Raw genomic sequence first — 17,989 nt, 5'->3', positions numbered from 1 at the left:
GTTTCGCGCGTGTTGTTGCGCGCTGGACCAGCCTCATGCATGTCTCATGTAGGAAGCGCGTGAGCGATGCAGTGGCTTCTTGCTCGCAGCGAACGACATATAGCAGCGCCCGTTGATGCAGAGGGTGCTACCTTTTTAAAAAGTACTCCCTTTGTTCTAAAATAAATGTCTTAACAATGTTTTATCCAAGGAGGGGCAGGTGAACTTTGTATAAGTTGAACGAACCTATATTATATACATTGCCAAAGTCGTTGCATCCCCTCTCTCCCCGTCTGATCTGGATCGACATTTCTTTTTCTCTGTCTCATCTCTCTCGCCGGCGGTCAGAGCAGGAGAAAGCGCCCACAGCCGGCGACCTAGCTTGTTCGATCGTGAACCTGCTCGGCCGTCACGTTGCGAGATCAGCTGGCTATGGCAAAAGCCATAGAAGCCACCGCAAGGTCTTCACCACTCCACGTCGTGGTGTTCCCATGGCTCGCGTTCGGCCATATGATCCCCTACCTCGAGCTCTCGGAGCAGCTGGCGAGGCGCGGGCACGCCGTCACCTTCGTGTCCGCCCCGAGGAACCTCGCCAGGCTGCGGCCCGTCCCGGAGGACCTCTGGCCCCGCGTCCGCCTCCTCCCCCTGCCGCTGCCCAGCGTCGACGGCCTTCCCTACGGCGCCGAGTCGACGGCCGACGTCCCGCCGGAGAAGGTCGACCTCCTCAAGGTGGCATTCGACGGCCTCGCCTCCCCTTTCGCCGGCTTTCTTGCCGGAGCCTGCGCCGGCGGGGAGGGTGCGACGGGATTCGGCAAGAAGCCCGACTGGATCTTCGTTGACTTCACACACCACTGGCTCCCGCCCATAGCTGAGCAGCACAAGGTACGTAGGCACTCCATTTTTTATAAAGAAAGTACGCGCTCCATTTAATGCTGCATACTGCCTACGAGTCTGTCTACAAGAGGTTTGTGTGCGCTGCGCGTGCAGGTACCGTGCGCCTTGTTCTCCATCTTCCCGGCGGCGTTCATCGCCTTCCTCGGCCCCAAGACGGCGAACGACGAGCACCCGCGGACGACGGCGGAGGACTTCATGAGCCAGCCGCCGTGGATCCCGTTCCCGACCCACATCGTCCACCGTCTCCACGAGACCGAGCAGTTCGTCCAGCTGCATTTACGCCCCAACGCCGCCGGCCCATCCGACTGCTGCCGGTTCTGGGAGACGGAGCAGCACTGCCCGCTCGTCATCGTGCGCAGCTGCCGCGAGGTCGACGGCCCGCTCTGCCCCCTCCTCACTGACCTCTTCGGCAAGCCTGTGGCCCCGTCCGGCCTCCTCGCTCCATACGACGCCGCCCAAGAAGCTGTTGCCGACCGTACCGGCGGCGGCGAGGATGAGGACAAGGCGAGCGCGCGTCTCATGCGCTGGCTGGACGAGCAGCCGGCGAGGTCCGTGATCTACGTCGCGTTCGGGAGCGAGGCGCCGCTGACCCCCGAGCAGGTCCGCCAGCTCGCAGTCGGGCTGGAGCTGTCGGGCGCTCGGTTTCTCTGGGCGCTGCGGGAACCGAGCGGCCTCCTGATCCCCGACGGGTTCGAGGAGCGCGTGTCCGGGCGCGGCCTGGTGCGCGTGGGGTGGGTGCCGCAGGTGCGCGTCCTCGCGCACAGCGCCGTGGGTGCGTTCCTGACGCACACTGGGTGGAGCTCGCTCATGGAGAGCTTCCTGTTCGGCCACCCGCTCGTCATGCTCCCTCTGTTCGCCGACCAATGCGTCACGGCGCGAGCCATGGCGGCGAGGGCGGTCGGCCTGGAGGTGCCCAGGGACGAGCGCGACGGGTCGTTCGCCGGGGTCGACGTTGCCGGGACGGTGCGGCGGGTGATGGCGGAGGGCGAGGAAGGGAAGACCCTCGCCCGCAATGCCAGGGCGTTCCAGGAGATTCTCTGCAACAGGGCGAAGCAGGACGAGTACGTCGACGAGCTGGCTGAGCACTTGCTGCGACTGCAATAAGGCAAGGGACGGCGTGTTGCCTGTCGAAATGTGTAATCAATAATCGTGCATGTTTCCTCAATCTACTCGATGTCCCTGAAATATGTGAATGTAATAATCGTGTCTGTTTTCTGAATCTACTCGATGTCCCCTGAAATGTGTGAATGTAATAATCGTGCATGTTTCCCAGTCTACTCGATGCCCCTGAAATGTGTAAATGTAATAATCGTGCCTGTTTTCCCAATCTACTACCCGATGTTCCTGAAACGTGTAAATGTAATAATCATGCTTATTTTCCCAATCTACTCGATGTCCGCATTAATTCTGCATTTTCCGTACAAGACTGTCCACGTGATTTCCACATTAATTCCACAAAAAGAAATCCTATATACAGCATCTAAATAGTTCATCTTCACTATTTCAATTCTCCAAACATGCACACATCCTACCTCACCACATATGTCACCTCACCATCCACTAATTATTTCTCATAACATATATGAAAATGTCAACATACACACATGCCACCTCACCACATATGTCACCTCATCATCCACTAATTATTTCTCTTAACATACGTGAAAATTTTAATATGCACACATCCCAACTCACCGCACACCATCTAATCAGTCACACTAATTGCATCACAAGATGCACACACCCATGTATTTCACTCACCTTAGGCAGAACCAGCCTAGAACCCCCCTCCACCCGCGCCGCATTGATAGGGCGACACGGAGGGGGGGGGGGGGGGGGGGGGGGGTCTCGCGTCATTGCCCCCTAGGCTTCTCCGCTTCCCTCTCCTTCATCGCCGCCGCTAGAGGATGGCGCCAGGCTAGCCCATGACGCGGCCAAGGAAGGTGAAGACTAGGAGCATGTTGTTGCGCTCAGTGGTCGCCGCCTGGATCAAATTCGCATGATTCGTCCGGCCGTCCGGAGGAGCTCCGCACCTCCACATGGGTCAGCAGGCGCGGCGATCCAAGGTGAGCTATTGGATCGGATCCGGCCGTTCCGCCAGATACTTCTGGACATTCGGGACACTGTGGGTGCCCGACAGTCGAGTACGCCCTGAGGTGCCTAATCTAGATAGGGATGCCTACAAGCCTTCGTCCCCTGCTCGGCGTGCATTGTATCTACCGTGTCGACGACGACGGGTCTTGGTGGCATGGTGCAGTGGAGTCTCGGCGGCGGATGCGTCTTGATGGACTAGTGCAAGGCGGTGGTGCTGTCTGCCGCCGTGCTGGCATCGATGACAGTATGGCCTAGCAAGGTGTATACGCTCACGTCTCCTCCCACTGAAAGTGCATCTCCGGAAATCCTGAAATAATCCAGGAATAATGCGAGCACCAGGACATGAACCCTGGTGGCTGGGGATACAACTGTCCATCTAACCATCCAACCACAAGTTGGTTACGTTGTCAGATTTTGTTGAATAGTAACAAAGATGGTTGTGCACATCGATTGATGCAGAGGCCGGGGATCATCCTTCTTTTGAGAAAAAATATATTTCCTCAGCATGCATTGAAAATACTACTTATATTCTGTATATATACTACTCCCTCCATCCTATAATATAAGATATTTTTGCAAGTTGTTTTACCTTCAAAAACGTCATATATTGTTGGATGGAGGGAGTAGCAAGCATGCATGTGCATTGCAACGGGATAGAAGAAAATAAGATATCTTGTAGCGTACCAATTGTAGCATCAGTTGGCATAAATCAAAATTGGCAGGTTCGACAGTGCTATCCGGCGGCAGTGAGGCGTAAGCCAAAGTCTAGAAAAGATACATATCAATCGAACATTTTTTTAGCAGAAAAGGAACAAATTATCTATTATAGTCTACTGGCACTAACCGAGAAGATAAGAATAAACAAATTATCTATCTTCATGTGGTTGTCTTGGCCGGCATCGTCTTCTGTGGGTTGTTGTGACGACTTTAGTTCGTTTTCCGTATTTTAATCAGGCATTTTTTTTCCTTTTAATGATTCTATACCCGCCGAGACGACGTCAGTCATTTAAAAAAGATCTGTCTAGGCCACCTCCGAGCCCTCTCATCAGCACCGTTGGATGCGCGGCTCGACGATCGCTCAAACGAGCCTACGCGCGGGCCGAGCGACCCCTTGTGGCCGATTTCCGGCCGTTCCCGAGCGCGCCGCCGTTGAATATGGTCGCCGGAGACAACTCCGGCGCCGTTTCCGGCGTTGCTGATGTGGCTGACCACGTGGACTCCCCCCACAGCCACTGCCATTGGGCCCATGGGTCCCGTTGACCCAGTCAGATGCTGACTGGGCAGCGCCCAGTCACTGCTTGCGGCCCCGCGTGGGCCCTGTTGACCAGTCAACTGGTCTGTTGACCGCTGATGCAGGGCTGACGCCAGGATGATGTCACATCTAAGTATAGCATCAACACCACCTCATCATAGCATAAGCCCACCCTTTTTTTTTTGTTAGTTTTTTTTTTTGAAACAATTCTGTTTCCGCCTAGCACATATACGCGATGGAGTATTTTTTGCGTGTGTGTGTGGCTGCCTCGCTGGCGCCCCGCTGCTCACGATAGCAGCATGCGTTGTGCTGCTGCCTTTTTTTTTCTTTTTGCATGGTATGCATTGTACTGCATCTGCTTCACTTCATGCACGTATTGTGCTACCACTTTTTTGTTTGCATGATACGCATTGTGCTGCCGCTGCTTGACATGTATACCTTGAATAATCACATATGTGTATCAGTGTATGTATGTACGTACGTATACGGGCGGCAATGCATGTCTCTCCCAGGCTGGGCATGCGAGCGTATGTGAGTGGAAACTTATAAAAATGTCCATGAAACTTAAACATTCCAATATAACTAAAACAACTTGTAAATTTACAAAACTTGAAAATGAGAACATCTATTAAATTCGGAGCAACTTCTGAAAACCTCAATATTTTCTAAATTCTAGATTTTTTTTGAATTGATGAATGCAATTTTTGAAAAACGCGAACATTTTTTGAATTGGTGAACCCAATTTTTGAAAATGCTATCATTTTTTTAAAATTCCAATATTTTTGAAAAACGCGAACATTTTTTGCATTGGTGAACAAACTAGCCTTATCTACAAAAGGATATGCCTCAAAAAAAATTGTCGGACCCCCAAGTTACTTGACTTGCAGCAGGAACAAAAATAGGTCGGTCCCCCAACTGCATACAGAGGGTGGAGTTGCAACTGGAACAAAAAGGGGCCGACACCAAGTTGCCTATCAAGGGTGGGAAACTGTAATAAAAGGTGGTCGGGGCCTCCTCCCCAATTGTCTGTTGAGGGTAGACTTGCATCTGTGATAAAAAAAGTGGTCGCATCTGTGACACACACCCCTAGTTGCGAGTCAATGGTTGACATGCAACTGGCGACCCTCAACAAACACACACACATCCCTAGTTGCAAGTCGATGGTCGGCGTGCAACTGGGGACCCTCGACAAACACACACACCCTCCCCCTAGTTGTGAGTCGATGGTCGACATGCAACTAGGGACTCTCGACAAACACACACACACACACCCTAGTTGTGAGTCGATGGTCGGCATACAACTGGGGCCCTCAACACACACACACACACCCTAGTTGTGAGTCGATGGTCGGGTTGCAACTAGGGGCCACGACAAAACACACATACATCCCTAGTTGCGAGATGATGTTTGGCTTGCAGCTGGGGACCCTTGACAAACACACACACACACACACTAGTTGTGAGTCAATGGTTGGCATGCAATTGGGGACCCTCGATAAACACACACACAACCCTAGTTGCGAGTCGATGGTCGGGTTGCAAATGGGGGTCACGACAAAACACACACACACCCTAGTTGAGATTCGATGTTCGGCTTGCAGCTGGCAACCCTCGACACACACACACACACACACACACACACCCCTAGTTGCAAGTCGATAGTCGGGTTGCAACTGGGGGCCACGACAAAACACACACACCCCTAGTTGCGAGTCGATGGTCGACATGCAACTGGGGACCCTCGACAAACACACACCCCCCCCAGTTGCGAGTCGATGGCCGACTTGCAACTGGGGACCCTCGACAAACACATACACCCTAGTTACGAGTCGACGGTTGACATGTAACTGGGAACATTCGACAAACACATACACCCTTAGTTGCGAGCGATGGTCGGCATGCAACTGGGGGCCACGACAAACACACACACACGCCTAGTAGCGAGTCGATGGTCGGGTTGCAACTGGGGGCCACGACAAGACACACAGTGTGACGCCCCCGATTTGACCGTACACTAATCATGCACGCAAATGTGTACGACCAAGATCAGGGACTCACGGGAAGATATCACAACACAACTCTAAAACATAAATAAGTCATACAAGCATCATAATACAAGCCAGGGCCTCGAGGGCTCGAATACAAGTGCTCGATCATAGACGAGTCAGCGGAAGCAACAATATCTGAGTACAGACATAAGTTAAACAAGTTTGCCTTAAGAAGGCTAGCACAAAGGTAGCAACGATCGAAAAGGCAAGGCCTCCTGCCTGGGACCTCCTAACTACTCCTGGTCGTCGTCAGCGGCCTGCACGTAGTAGTAGGCACCTCCAGTGCCGTAGGTGTCGTCGTCGACGGTGGCGTCTGGCTCCTGAACTCCGACATCTGATTGCGACAATCCGGTATAGAAAGGGGAAAAGAGGGAGAAAAGCAACCGTGAGTACTCATCCAAAGTACTCGCAAGCAAGGAGCTACACTACATATGCATGGGTATATGTGTAAAGAGGCATATCAGTGGACTGAACTGCAGAATGCCGGAATAAGAGGGGGATAGCTAGTCCTGTCGAAGACTACGCTTCTGGACATCTCCATCTTGCAGCATAAAGAAGAGAGTAGATTGAAGTCCTCCAAGTAGCATCGCATAGCATAATCCTACCCGGCAATCCCCTCCTTGTCGCCCTGTTAGAGAGCGATCACCGGGATGTATCTGGCACTTGGAAGGGTGTATTTTATTCAGTATCCAGTTCTAGTTGTCATAAGGTCAAGGTACAACTCCGGGTCGTCCTTTTACCGAGGGACACGGCTATTCGAATAGATAAACTTCCCTGCAGGGGTGCACCACATAACCCAACACGCTCGATCCCAATTGGCCGGACACACTTTTCTGGGTCATGCCCGGCCTCGTAAGATCAACGCGTCGCAGCCCCACCTAAGCACAACAGAGCGGTCAGCACGCCGGTCTAATCCTAAGCGCGCAGGGGTCTGGGCCCATCGCCCTATGCACACCTGCACGTTGCGAACGCGGCCGCGAGCAGACCTAGCAACCCACACGATCACGGCGGTTACGTCAAAGCGGTCCAACACGGCGCGCGCCACTCAGTCGCTGACGTCAAAAGAGCTTCGGCTGATACCACGACGCCGGGATACCCATAACTACTCCCGCGTAGATGGCTAGTGCGTATAGACCAAATGGCCAGACTCAGATCAAATACCAAGATCTCGTTAAGCGTGTTAAGTATCCGCGAACGCCGACCAGGGCCAGGCTCACCTCTTACCTAGGCGGTCTCAACCTGCCCTGTCGCTCCGCCACAAAGATCCACTTGCCGGTACTCCTACGAGCCGACCCGACTTTAGTCATCACATGTGTCATGTATATGGTATATAAGTATATACCCGCGATCACCGCCCAGGTGATCACGGCCCGATAGTGTAGCACAGCAGACGGACAAGAATGTAGGGCCACTGATGGAAATCTAGCATCCTATACTAAGCATGTAGGATTGCAGGTAAAGGTATCAACAGTAGTAGCAAGGATAGGCTATGCATCAGAATAGGATATCGAAAAGCAGTAACATGCTACACTACTCTAATGCAAGCAGTATAGAGGAGAGTAGGCGATATCTGGTGATCAAGGGGGGGGGGCTTGCCTGGTTGCTCTGGCAAGTAGGAGGGGTCGTCGACTCCGTAGTCGAACTGGGCAGCAGCAGTGTCGGTCTCGTAGTCTACCGGAGAGAAGAGGGGGAAGAAACAGTAAATACAATGCAAACATAAGCATGACGATGCGTGACATGACAGTGAGCGGTGCTAGGGGTGTCCTAACGCGACAGTAGGTGGTACCGGTGAAGGGGGGGAGCATCCGGGAGGTATGCCCGATGTTCCGCGTTTTCGGACAGACGGATCGGAGGGGGAAAGTTGCTAGTTCGATAGGTTAGGGAGGTGCGGTGGATGAACGGACTGCGTAGTCGGATTCGTCTCGTCGTTCTGAGCAACTTTCATATAGAAAACATTTTCATCCGAGTTACGGTTTAAAAGATATGAATTTTCAAAGTTTATTTGAATTTCTGGAATTATTTAATTAACAGAAAAAGGGATATGACGTCAGCATGACGTAGGAGTGACGTCAGCGGTTAACAGTCCGGGTTGACTGGTCAAACTGACAAGGGGGACCCACCTGTCATAGACAGTGGGTTAACAGAGGATTAACTAATTAGTTTTTTAGTTAATTAACTACTGGGCCCACCTGTCAGTGAGAGATTAATTAAACTAATTATTTTTATTTATAAAACATTTTCTTTTTCTTTTCTTTTTTTTAATTTTTGCGGCGGGGCCCGCATGTCAGTGACTGGGCCTGCCCAGTCAGCAGTTGACTGGGTCAACCCAGTCAACTGGGGCCCGTGGGGGCCACTGGCAGGGACACTGGGGGTGGGGCCAGGCCAGCCACGTCGGCGGCCGGCGCCGGCGCAACTCTGGCGACCAAAACCGCGGCGGTCCCTCGCCGGAGTTGGCCGGAATCGCGCTACGGGGCTCGGGGAGGAACGGGGCTAGGCCCATTCGAAAGAACTCGCAGCGCCGCATCCAGTGGTGGCCGGGGCTTCGCCGGACTTGGCCGGAATCGGCGCCGGCGAGCGGCGGAGGCGGCGGCGCGCACGGGTGCTCGACGGAGACATGGCTACGGCGAGCTATCGAAAAAGCGGAGGGGCTGGGGGGCATCTACAAACGGCGGGGAGTGTAACGGGCTTGACCCCGTGACCATTTGGTCACCGGAGACCCGCCGGCGGCGAGCCTCGCGGCGCGGCGTTCGGGCGCGCGTGGGGGGGCAGCTACGGAGCGCGGGCGAGCTAACGGAGAGGGGGAGGAGGTAGACGAGCTCACCGCGCGGCGCAAGAAAGGCCCGTGGGTGGCTTAGTAGCAGCAGGTCGTCGCCGGGGAAGAAGGGGGTCGCCGGCGCCCGAAGATGAAGGCGAGCTCGGGGAGGCCGATGCAGTGGCTCCGAGCTTCGACGGAGAGGCGGAGGGGGGGTAGTCGAGGGCGGCGACGTCGTACGGCACGGCGAGGTGGCGAGTGGGGCACGGTGGCCGCGTGAACGAGGGGAACGGCGGCGAGCGCGTCGGGCGTGGGGAAGAGGGGGGGGCGGCGCGGATCCGGGGGAGGGAAGGGGGAGGCGCGGGGGCCGAGAGGGAGAGCGGGGGTGAGTGGGAGAGAGGCCCGAGGAGGCGGGGGAGCTGGCGACCTTATCCCCTCCGGCGTCGGTGCCGGCGAGGGGGTCGGGCGGCAGCGCGCCCCTGTTCCGACCGGGTCGGGGGAACAGGGAAGGGGCGAGGGAGGAGGTGGGCTGGGCCGGGGGCGCGGGGGTGCGGCCCAGTTTGGGCCGGGGGGGCAGTGGGGGGGGGGGAAAGCGGGCCCTTTTCCTTTTTTTTCTTTTTACTGTTTTGTTTCTGTTTTCTTTTTATTTGCTTATTCCCTTTTCTGTTTTATTTCATTTAAAGCATTTAGGCATTTTATAAAAATGTGTTCTCTCCGCCATAATTACCAGTGTATTATTTAGAACCCACTGAACATTTTTGTTTGAGTTTTTGAAAACTTTTATTTTTCACTTTAATTATATTTGAAGTTTGAACTAGGAGTTAGAAAGGAAGGTGATTCAAATGTGATCAAGCCCTGTTTAGCAACATGATTAGCTTAATCACAGGGAGTTACTGTAGCATGATTCCCAGGGTGTTACAAATCTCCTCCACTACAAGAAATCTCGTCCCGAGATTTAGGAGGTAGAAGGAAACAGTGCGGGGTATTCTCCGCGCAGACAATCCTCTCGCTCCCAAGTGGCCTCATCTTCAGAATGGTGCGACCACTGGACTTTGAGAAACTTGATCGCCTTCTGACGTGTGCGGCGTTCAGCTTGGTCGAGAATGCGGACCGGATGCTCCTTATAGGAGAGGTCTTGCTGTAATTCGAGCACTTCATGATCCACAGCTCGGATTGGATCCTTGAAGCAACGGCGGAGCTGTGACACATGGAACACATCGTGAACCTGAGCAAGGTTCGGCGTTAGCTCCAGTTGGTATGCCACTTTTCCACGCCTTTCGAGAATAGTGAATGGGCCAATATAGCGAGGAGCTAGTTTGCCCTTGATCCCGAAGCGGTGAGCACCCTTCATAGGTGTGACTCGAAGATAAGCCTTTTCGCCAGGTTGATAGACCATGTCTTTATGATGACGGTCATACTGACTCTTCTGACGTGACTGAGCAGTCTTGAGATTCTCGCGAATAATGCAGACTTGTTCTTCGGCATCTTGGATAATATCCGGACCGAAGAGTGGACGTTCCCCAGTTTCTGACCAGTTCAGAGGGGTTCGGCACTTTCGTCCATATAACACTTCGAAGGGGGCCATCTTCAGACTAGCTTGATAGCTATTATTATAAGAGAACTCAGCATACGGGAGAGATTCCTCCCATTTCTTGCCGAAGGAAATAACGCAAGCTCGAAGCATGTCTTCGAGAACTTGATTGACGCGTTCAACTTGTCCTTGCGATTGAGGATGAAACGCAGTACTAAATGACAGATGAGTGCCCATAGCTTCTTGGAAACTTGCCCAGAATCTTGAAGTGAATAAGCTGCCACGGTCTGAGCTGATAACCAATGGAATACCGTGGAGTGAAACAATCCTGGACATATAGAGCGTTGCCAACTGGCTAGCAGTGATCGTTTCTTTGACCGCCAGAAAATGTGCAACTTTGGAAAGTCGGTCAATGACGACAAGAATAGCATCATTACCTTTCTGTGATTTGGGAAATCCAGTGACGAAGTCCATTTCAACATGGTCCCATTTCCATTCAGGAATAGAGATAGGTTGCAGAGTTCCAGCAGGCCTTTGATGTTCTGCTTTGATTCGACGGCAAACGTCACACTCAGCAACATAACGAGCAATGTCTTGCTTCATATTAGTCCACCAGAATCTCTGACGGATATCTTGGTACATCTTTGTACTACCAGGATGGATACATAGAGGCGTATCATGGGCTTCTTTCATAACTTCCTGTGTCATATCCAGGTTTTTCTCTGCACATGGCACCACTAGGCGGCCCTTGAAGTATAGGGTGCCATCTTCAGAAATGGTGAAGAATGAGGGCTTTCCTTCTGTGAGGTAGCGCTTAATCTTGTAGGCTTCAGAGTCATACCTCTGTAGCCTTTTGATGCTGTCCTCGAGATCTGGTTTAGCAACTAGGGTATTGAGGGAACCCTGGGTAACAACGTGGAGGTTCACCTTGCCAAATTGTTTAGGAGGGGGAGCGAGTGCACCCGGAGGAACAATATGGAGGTTCAGCTTCCTGAATTCTTCAACAAGTGAGGGCTGAACTTTATGAACCTGGAGGTGGTTGCAGTAAGACTTGCGGCTCAAGGCATCAGCCATTACATTAGCCTTGCCTGGAGTATAGGAAATACCCAAGTCAAAGTCTGCAACGAGCTCCATCCATCTCTGCTGGCGGAGGTTCAGATCTGGCTGAGTAAACAGATACTTCAGACTTTGGTGGTCAGTGAAGATCTCGCAACGATTACCGAGAAGGTAATGTCGCCACTGCTTCAGCGCATGAATGACTGCAGCAAGTTCGAGGTCGTGAACTGGGTAGTTCTCTTCGTGAGGGCGCAATTGTCGAGAGGCATAAGCAATCACTTTGCGGTCTTGCATTAGGACACAGCCTAACCCTTGACGGGAAGCGTCGCAGTAAATGACGAAGTCCTTCTTAGTATCAGGTGGAGCTAGAACTGGAGCAGAAGTCAACTTGTCTTTGAGTGCCTGGAAACTTTCCTGACATTTGTCTGTCCATTGGAACTTGACACCCTTATGCAACAGGTTAGTCAGAGGCCTGGCGATCTTAGAGAAGTTCTCGACGAATCGACGGCAATAGCTGGCGAGACCGAGAAAACTTCTGACTTGCTTAACGTTCTTGGGAGGAGTCCAATCAAGAATAGCCTGAACTCGTTCAGGGTTGACGGCAATACCATCCTTAGAGATGACATGCCCCAGATAGGTTACTTCCGGTAGCCAGAATTCACATTTAGAGAACTTGGCATATAGTTGATGTTCTCGTAGTTTCTCCAGCACAAGTCGAAGATGTTCAGCATGTTCTTCTTCGTTCTTGGAAAATATCAGGATATCATCCAGATAAACCACGACGAACTTGTCGAGGTAATCCATGAATATGTAGTTCATCAGACGAGAGAAGGTGGCTGGAGCATTGGTTAAACCGAAAGACATGACGGTGTACTCGTATGAACCATAGCGAGTCACGAAGGCGGTCTTTGGGATATCCTCTTCGCGAACACGGATCTGGTGGTAGCCCAACCTCAAGTCGAGCTTAGAGAACACTGACGAACCCGCCAGTTGATCATACAGATCATTGATCCGAGGAAGAGGGTATTTATTCTGAATGGTAGCTTGGTTTATAGGACGGTAGTCTTGAACTAACCGGTTTGTCCCATCCTTCTTCTTGACAAAGAGAGAAGGTGCTCCCCAAGGAGAGCAACTTGGGCGAATGAATCCTTTGCGAAGAGACTTGTCGATTTCCTCCTTAAGCTCAAGGAGTTCATGCGGCGGCATTTTGTAGGGTCGCTTGGCTATAGGAGTGGTGCCTGGTTTCAAGTCGATGATGAATTCGACAGCTCTAGCAGGGGGAATCCCCGGAAGTTCTTCAGGAAAGACGTCGAGGAATTCACGCACGACGGGAATGTTTTCAATGCCCTCGAGTGGTGCAGCGTTCAATGCATTCAATGCATAGAGCCTTGCCTCGGCATTTTGCACCAGATGGGCTTGGTAAGTAACTATCTCATCTGAAGGGTGTAGCAGATGGACGGTCTTAGTGGTGCAAACGATTGAAGCAGTATGCGCTGTTAACCAATTCATTCCCAGAATGAGATCAATGCTACAGGACTTCAGTACGATGGGAGAGACAAGAAATTCCAGTCCTTCAATTTCAACAGTAACATCGCGACTAACCATAGAGGTTTGACATTGGCCCGCTGGGGTGTGTACCACTAGCGGAGTGTTTATCTCTTCGTGATTAATGCCATGCAGGAATGCAAATTCTGCTGAAATGAATGAGTGGGATGCTCCTGTATCAAATAAAACGGATGCTGGTACTGAATTTACGAGGAGTGTACCCATCACAGTAGCAGGCTGGTCTTGAGCTTCGCTGAGATCAACGTGGTTGGCATGAGCACGACCTTGAGACTTAGCATTGTTGTTGCGGGGCTGGTTGTTACCACGGCCAGCTGCTGGAAGGGCCAGTTGATTCTGATTCTGGTAGCAGTTCCTGGCAAAGTGACCCGGTTGACCACACTTGAAGCACAGACCATTATCGGGAGTGGGAACAGGAGCCCCAGGTGGGGGAGTTGGTAGCTTTGACTGCTTAGATGGTGGAGGAGGCAGACGCGGTGCAGCATAAGATTTCCTGGGAGCAGGTGCATTTGGACGATACATGCTGTTCGGGATCCATATCTTACGCTTCTGTGAGGGCAAGCCCGAAGATGAGCCCGTGTCACGGTTGCGCCTCTGAGAGCTCTGGTATACCTGCAGACCAGTCTCGACATTGATGGCCTTATTCACCAAGGTGGCGAAATCGGCAAAGTCATGCACTAGAAGTGCGAGCTTGATGTCAGCTTGAAGGCCATCACGGAACTTCTCCTGTCTGCGTGCATCAGTTGCAATGTCTTCTTCAGCATAGCGGGACAAGTCCAGAAACTCCCGCTGATAAGCTTCGACAGTTTTGTTGCCTTGGGTGAGGTTGCGGAACTCACGCTTCTTCCGGTCCATGACTCCCTGAGGAATGAAGCGGGCACGGAAAGCAGCTTGGAAGTCTGGCCAGGTGATGATTGTTCCAGCTGGCAGAGTACGCCTGTGGCTATCCCACCATTGAGCTGCGGGTCCCTTCAAGAAGAAGGAAGCAAGATTGACATAGCTGGCAGGGGCTACATCAGCAGACTCCATCTCATAGGTGATGTCACGGAGCCAGTCATCAGCATCCAGAGGCTGAGTTGAGCTGCGGTAGATGGTTGGGTTGAGGCGTATGAAATCTTGAAGAGTCACTTGGGCTGGCTGCTGGTTCATATTGGGGCGAGGAAACTGAGCCATCATATTTTCCATGAATTGGCGGTTCAGTTCGAACTGTTGGATCATACCAGCCATGTACTCAGGTGGTGGTGGGGCATCACCACCACGACCACGACCACCTGGTCTAACCATCCTGCTAATATATAACAGGGGTAGTTCAGCATTTGAGAAAATTTGCAATGACAAGAATCATTCATGATGAAACATGCATAATTGGAAGGAGCACGATAGCTACTACATAGTAGTCGGCATAACTTACAAAAGGGTTCATGCATATAGTTCAGTACATAGAGTTCAGTACATAAACTAAAACATCATAGGCGGCACACAGGCTCGCGGCGACTGCAACTAATACTACAAGCAAGCCTACATCAGTCCCAAGAGGTACTGTGGAGGTAATCGTAGCCCGACAGCTGGTAGTGAGGTAATGGATAATCCTCCACGTCAGCAGACTGGGGGCCGCGGATACTCAGGTGTAGAGCCCGGTGCTCAGGTGGCAGAAAAGGACCAAGTGCGGGAGAGTAGCCTCCCACTTCTGGCCAACCGACACCGTGGGGCATCACGGTCCTGGCTGGGTAGATCGCAGCACGCGGTACCTGTCCAGACCGGACAAAGGGGGGCAGCAGCGTCAGAGCACGGTAAAGGTGCTGACGGGTGGCGTACATCTCGTGGCGAAGAGCTCGGTTGGCTCGATCCAGCCCATCAGCATGCAGAACCAGGTGCTGATGGTAGAAGGGCTCCCGGGTGACAGTGGAGTAGGCAGCAGTATAGTATCCCTCCATACCAACATCAGAGGCGATAGCAATGTGCCTGAAAGGGGAGGTGTCCAACTCATGATACTCTCCACGAAGACGTGTCAGAGCAGCATAGGCTGCATCGTGGACAGCCATATCGATGGTCACACCAACACCATGTGCGGTGTGCAGCACAGTAGTGGAGTCGTACTCCCGAGAGTAGAGGTGGACGATGGCACGGTACTGCTCCTGGTTAAAGTCCTGGAACTCCTCGTAGACGGTGAACTCAGGGTGCCAGCGATAACCCAGATAGGTCATCATCTCAGCTAGCACCGCAGGTGATCCTGAGGCACCAATGGCCGTCGTGTGGCGCACGACCTGCCTCGAGGGTTCCATCTGAAAGCAAAGACGTTTCAAAGGAGTCAAATGACAGTGTGTGAATTGATCAAAATACTATTCTGAGAAACAACTATGGCTTATCCAACTTTGGGGTGAATGTGGTCACGGGATCCTAGTGTTAGACTTAGTAAAGTCGTTTAACCCGAGTAGAAGAGAGTTCAGAGTCCCAGAGTAAAGGTCGAGGAGTAAAAGATCCTAGTACCACCCAATGGCGACGTGGGCCCGTAAGCCGCACAGCCATGTTAGTAAAAGTTTTGCAATGACTAGACTCGACTTCGGCCAAGGAGTGTGGAAGGGGGGTTCCTACAGGCAGTCGGCTCTGATACCAACTTGTGACGCCCCCGATTTGACCGTACACTAATCATGCACGCAAATGTGTACGACCAAGATCAGGGACTCACGGGAAGATATCACAACACAACTCTAAAACATAAATAAGTCATACAAGCATCATAATACAAGCCAGGGCCTCGAGGGCTCGAATACAAGTGCTCGATCATAGACGAGTCAGCGGAAGCAACAATATCTGAGTACAGACATAAGTTAAACAAGTTTGCCTTAAGAAGGCTAGCACAAAGGTAGCAACGATCGAAAAGGCAAGGCCTCCTGCCTGGGACCTCCTAACTACTCCTGGTCGTCGTCAGCGGCCTGCACGTAGTAGTAGGCACCTCCAGTGCCGTAGGTGTCGTCGTCGACGGTGGCGTCTGGCTCCTGAACTCCGACATCTGATTGCGACAATCCGGTATAGAAAGGGGAAAAGAGGGAGAAAAGCAACCGTGAGTACTCATCCAAAGTACTCGCAAGCAAGGAGCTACACTACATATGCATGGGTATATGTGTAAAGAGGCATAAACGTGGACTGAACTGCAGAATGCCGGAATAAGAGGGGGATAGCTAGTCCTGTTGAAGACTACGCTTCTGGACATCTCCATCTTGCAGCATAAAGAAGAGAGTAGATTGAAGTCCTCCAAGTAGCATCGCATAGCATAATCCTACCCGGCAATCCCCTCCTCGTCGCCCTGTTAGAGAGCGATCACCGGGATGTATCTGGCACTTGGAAGGGTGTATTTTATTCAGTATCCAGTTCTAGTTGTCATAAGGTCAAGGTACAACTCCGGGTCGTCCTTTTACCGAGGGACACGGCTATTCGAATAGATAAACTTCCCTGCAGGGGTGCACCACATAACCCAACACGCTCGATCCCAATTGGCCGGACACACTTTTCTGGGTCATGCCCGGCCTCGTAAGATCAACGCGTCGCAGCCCCACCTAAGCACAACAGAGCGGTCAGCACGCCGGTCTAATCGCGCAGGGGTCTGGGCCCATCGCCCTATGCACACCTGCACGTTGCGAACGCGGCCGCGAGCAGACCTAGCAACCCACACGATCACGGCGGTTACGTCAAAGCGGTCCAACACGGCGCGCGCCACTCAGTCGCTGACGTCAAAAGAGCTTCGGCTGATACCACGACGCCGGGATACCCATAACTACTCCCGCGTAGATGGCTAGTGCGTATAGACCAAATGGCCAGACTCAGATCAAATACCAAGATCTCGTTAAGCGTGTTAAGTATCCGCGAACGCCGACCAGGGCCAGGCTCACCTCTTACCTAGGCGGTCTCAACCTGCCCTGTCGCTCCGCCACAAAGATCCACTTGCCGGTACTCCTACGAGCCGACCCGACTTTAGTCATCACATGTGTCATGTATATGGTATATAAGTATATACCCGCGATCACCGCCCAGGTGATCACGGCCCGATAGTGTAGCACAGCAGACGGACAAGAATGTAGGGCCACTGATGGAAATCTAGCATCCTATACTAAGCATGTAGGATTGCAGGTAAAGGTATCAACAGTAGTAGCAAGGATAGGCTATGCATCAGAATAGGATATCGAAAAGCAGTAACATGCTACACTACTCTAATGCAAGCAGTATAGAGGAGAGTAGGCGATATCTGGTGATCAAGGGGGGGGGGCTTGCCTGGTTGCTCTGGCAAGTAGGAGGGGTCGTCGACTCCGTAGTCGAACTGGGCAGCAGCAGTGTCGGTCTCGTAGTCTACCGGAGAGAAGAGGGGGAAGAAACAGTAAATACAATGCAAACATAAGCATGACGATGCGTGACATGACAGTGAGCGGTGCTAGGGGTGTCCTAACGCGACAGTAGGTGGTACCGGTGAAGGGGGGGGAGCATCCGGGAGGTATGCCCGATGTTCCGCGTTTTCGGACAGACGGATCGGAGGGGGAAAGTTGCTAGTTCCATAGGTTAGGGAGGTGCGGTGGATGAACGGACTGCGTAGTCGGATTCGTCTCGTCGTTCTGAGCAACTTTCATATAGAAAACATTTTCATCCGAGTTACGGTTTAAAAGATATGAATTTTCAAAGTTTATTTGAATTTCTGGAATTATTTAATTAACAGAAAAAGGGATATGACGTCAGCATGACGTAGGAGTGACGTCAGCGGTTAACAGTCCGGGTTGACTGGTCAAACTGACAAGGGGGACCCACCTGTCATAGACAGTGGGTTAACAGAGGAT

General features: G+C 52.2%; 1 protein-coding gene across 1 annotated transcript; it reads left to right on the top strand.

The window, feature by feature from the left end:
* Positions 1-203: 203 nt before the first annotated feature.
* On the top strand, positions 204-2,113 carry LOC109765278 (UDP-glycosyltransferase 91C1). Its single transcript, XM_020324067.4, has 2 exons — positions 204-861; positions 967-2,113. The coding sequence occupies exons 1-2, from the start codon at positions 412-414 to the stop codon at positions 1,975-1,977; spliced, it is 1,461 nt and encodes a 486-aa protein (XP_020179656.1). The 5' UTR covers positions 204-411; the 3' UTR covers positions 1,978-2,113.
* Positions 2,114-17,989: the final 15,876 nt, after the last annotated feature.

This window comes from Aegilops tauschii, chromosome 5 (assembly GCF_002575655.3).
Source record: "Aegilops tauschii subsp. strangulata cultivar AL8/78 chromosome 5, Aet v6.0, whole genome shotgun sequence".
NCBI lineage: Eukaryota > Viridiplantae > Streptophyta > Magnoliopsida > Poales > Poaceae > Aegilops > Aegilops tauschii.
Note: the sequence above shows the minus strand (reverse complement) of the source record. Positions and strands in the feature narration are given on the sequence as shown.

Bases quoted from the DNA above. Each gene is read 5' to 3' on its own strand.
- LOC109765278 (XM_020324067.4), top strand. From the start codon at position 412: ATGGCAAAAGCCATAGAAGCCACCGCAAGGTCTTCACCACTCCACGTC. The intron at 862-966 runs GTACGTAGGCAC...CTGCGCGTGCAG, and splicing joins CCATAGCTGAGCAGCACAAG to GTACCGTGCGCCTTGTTCTC.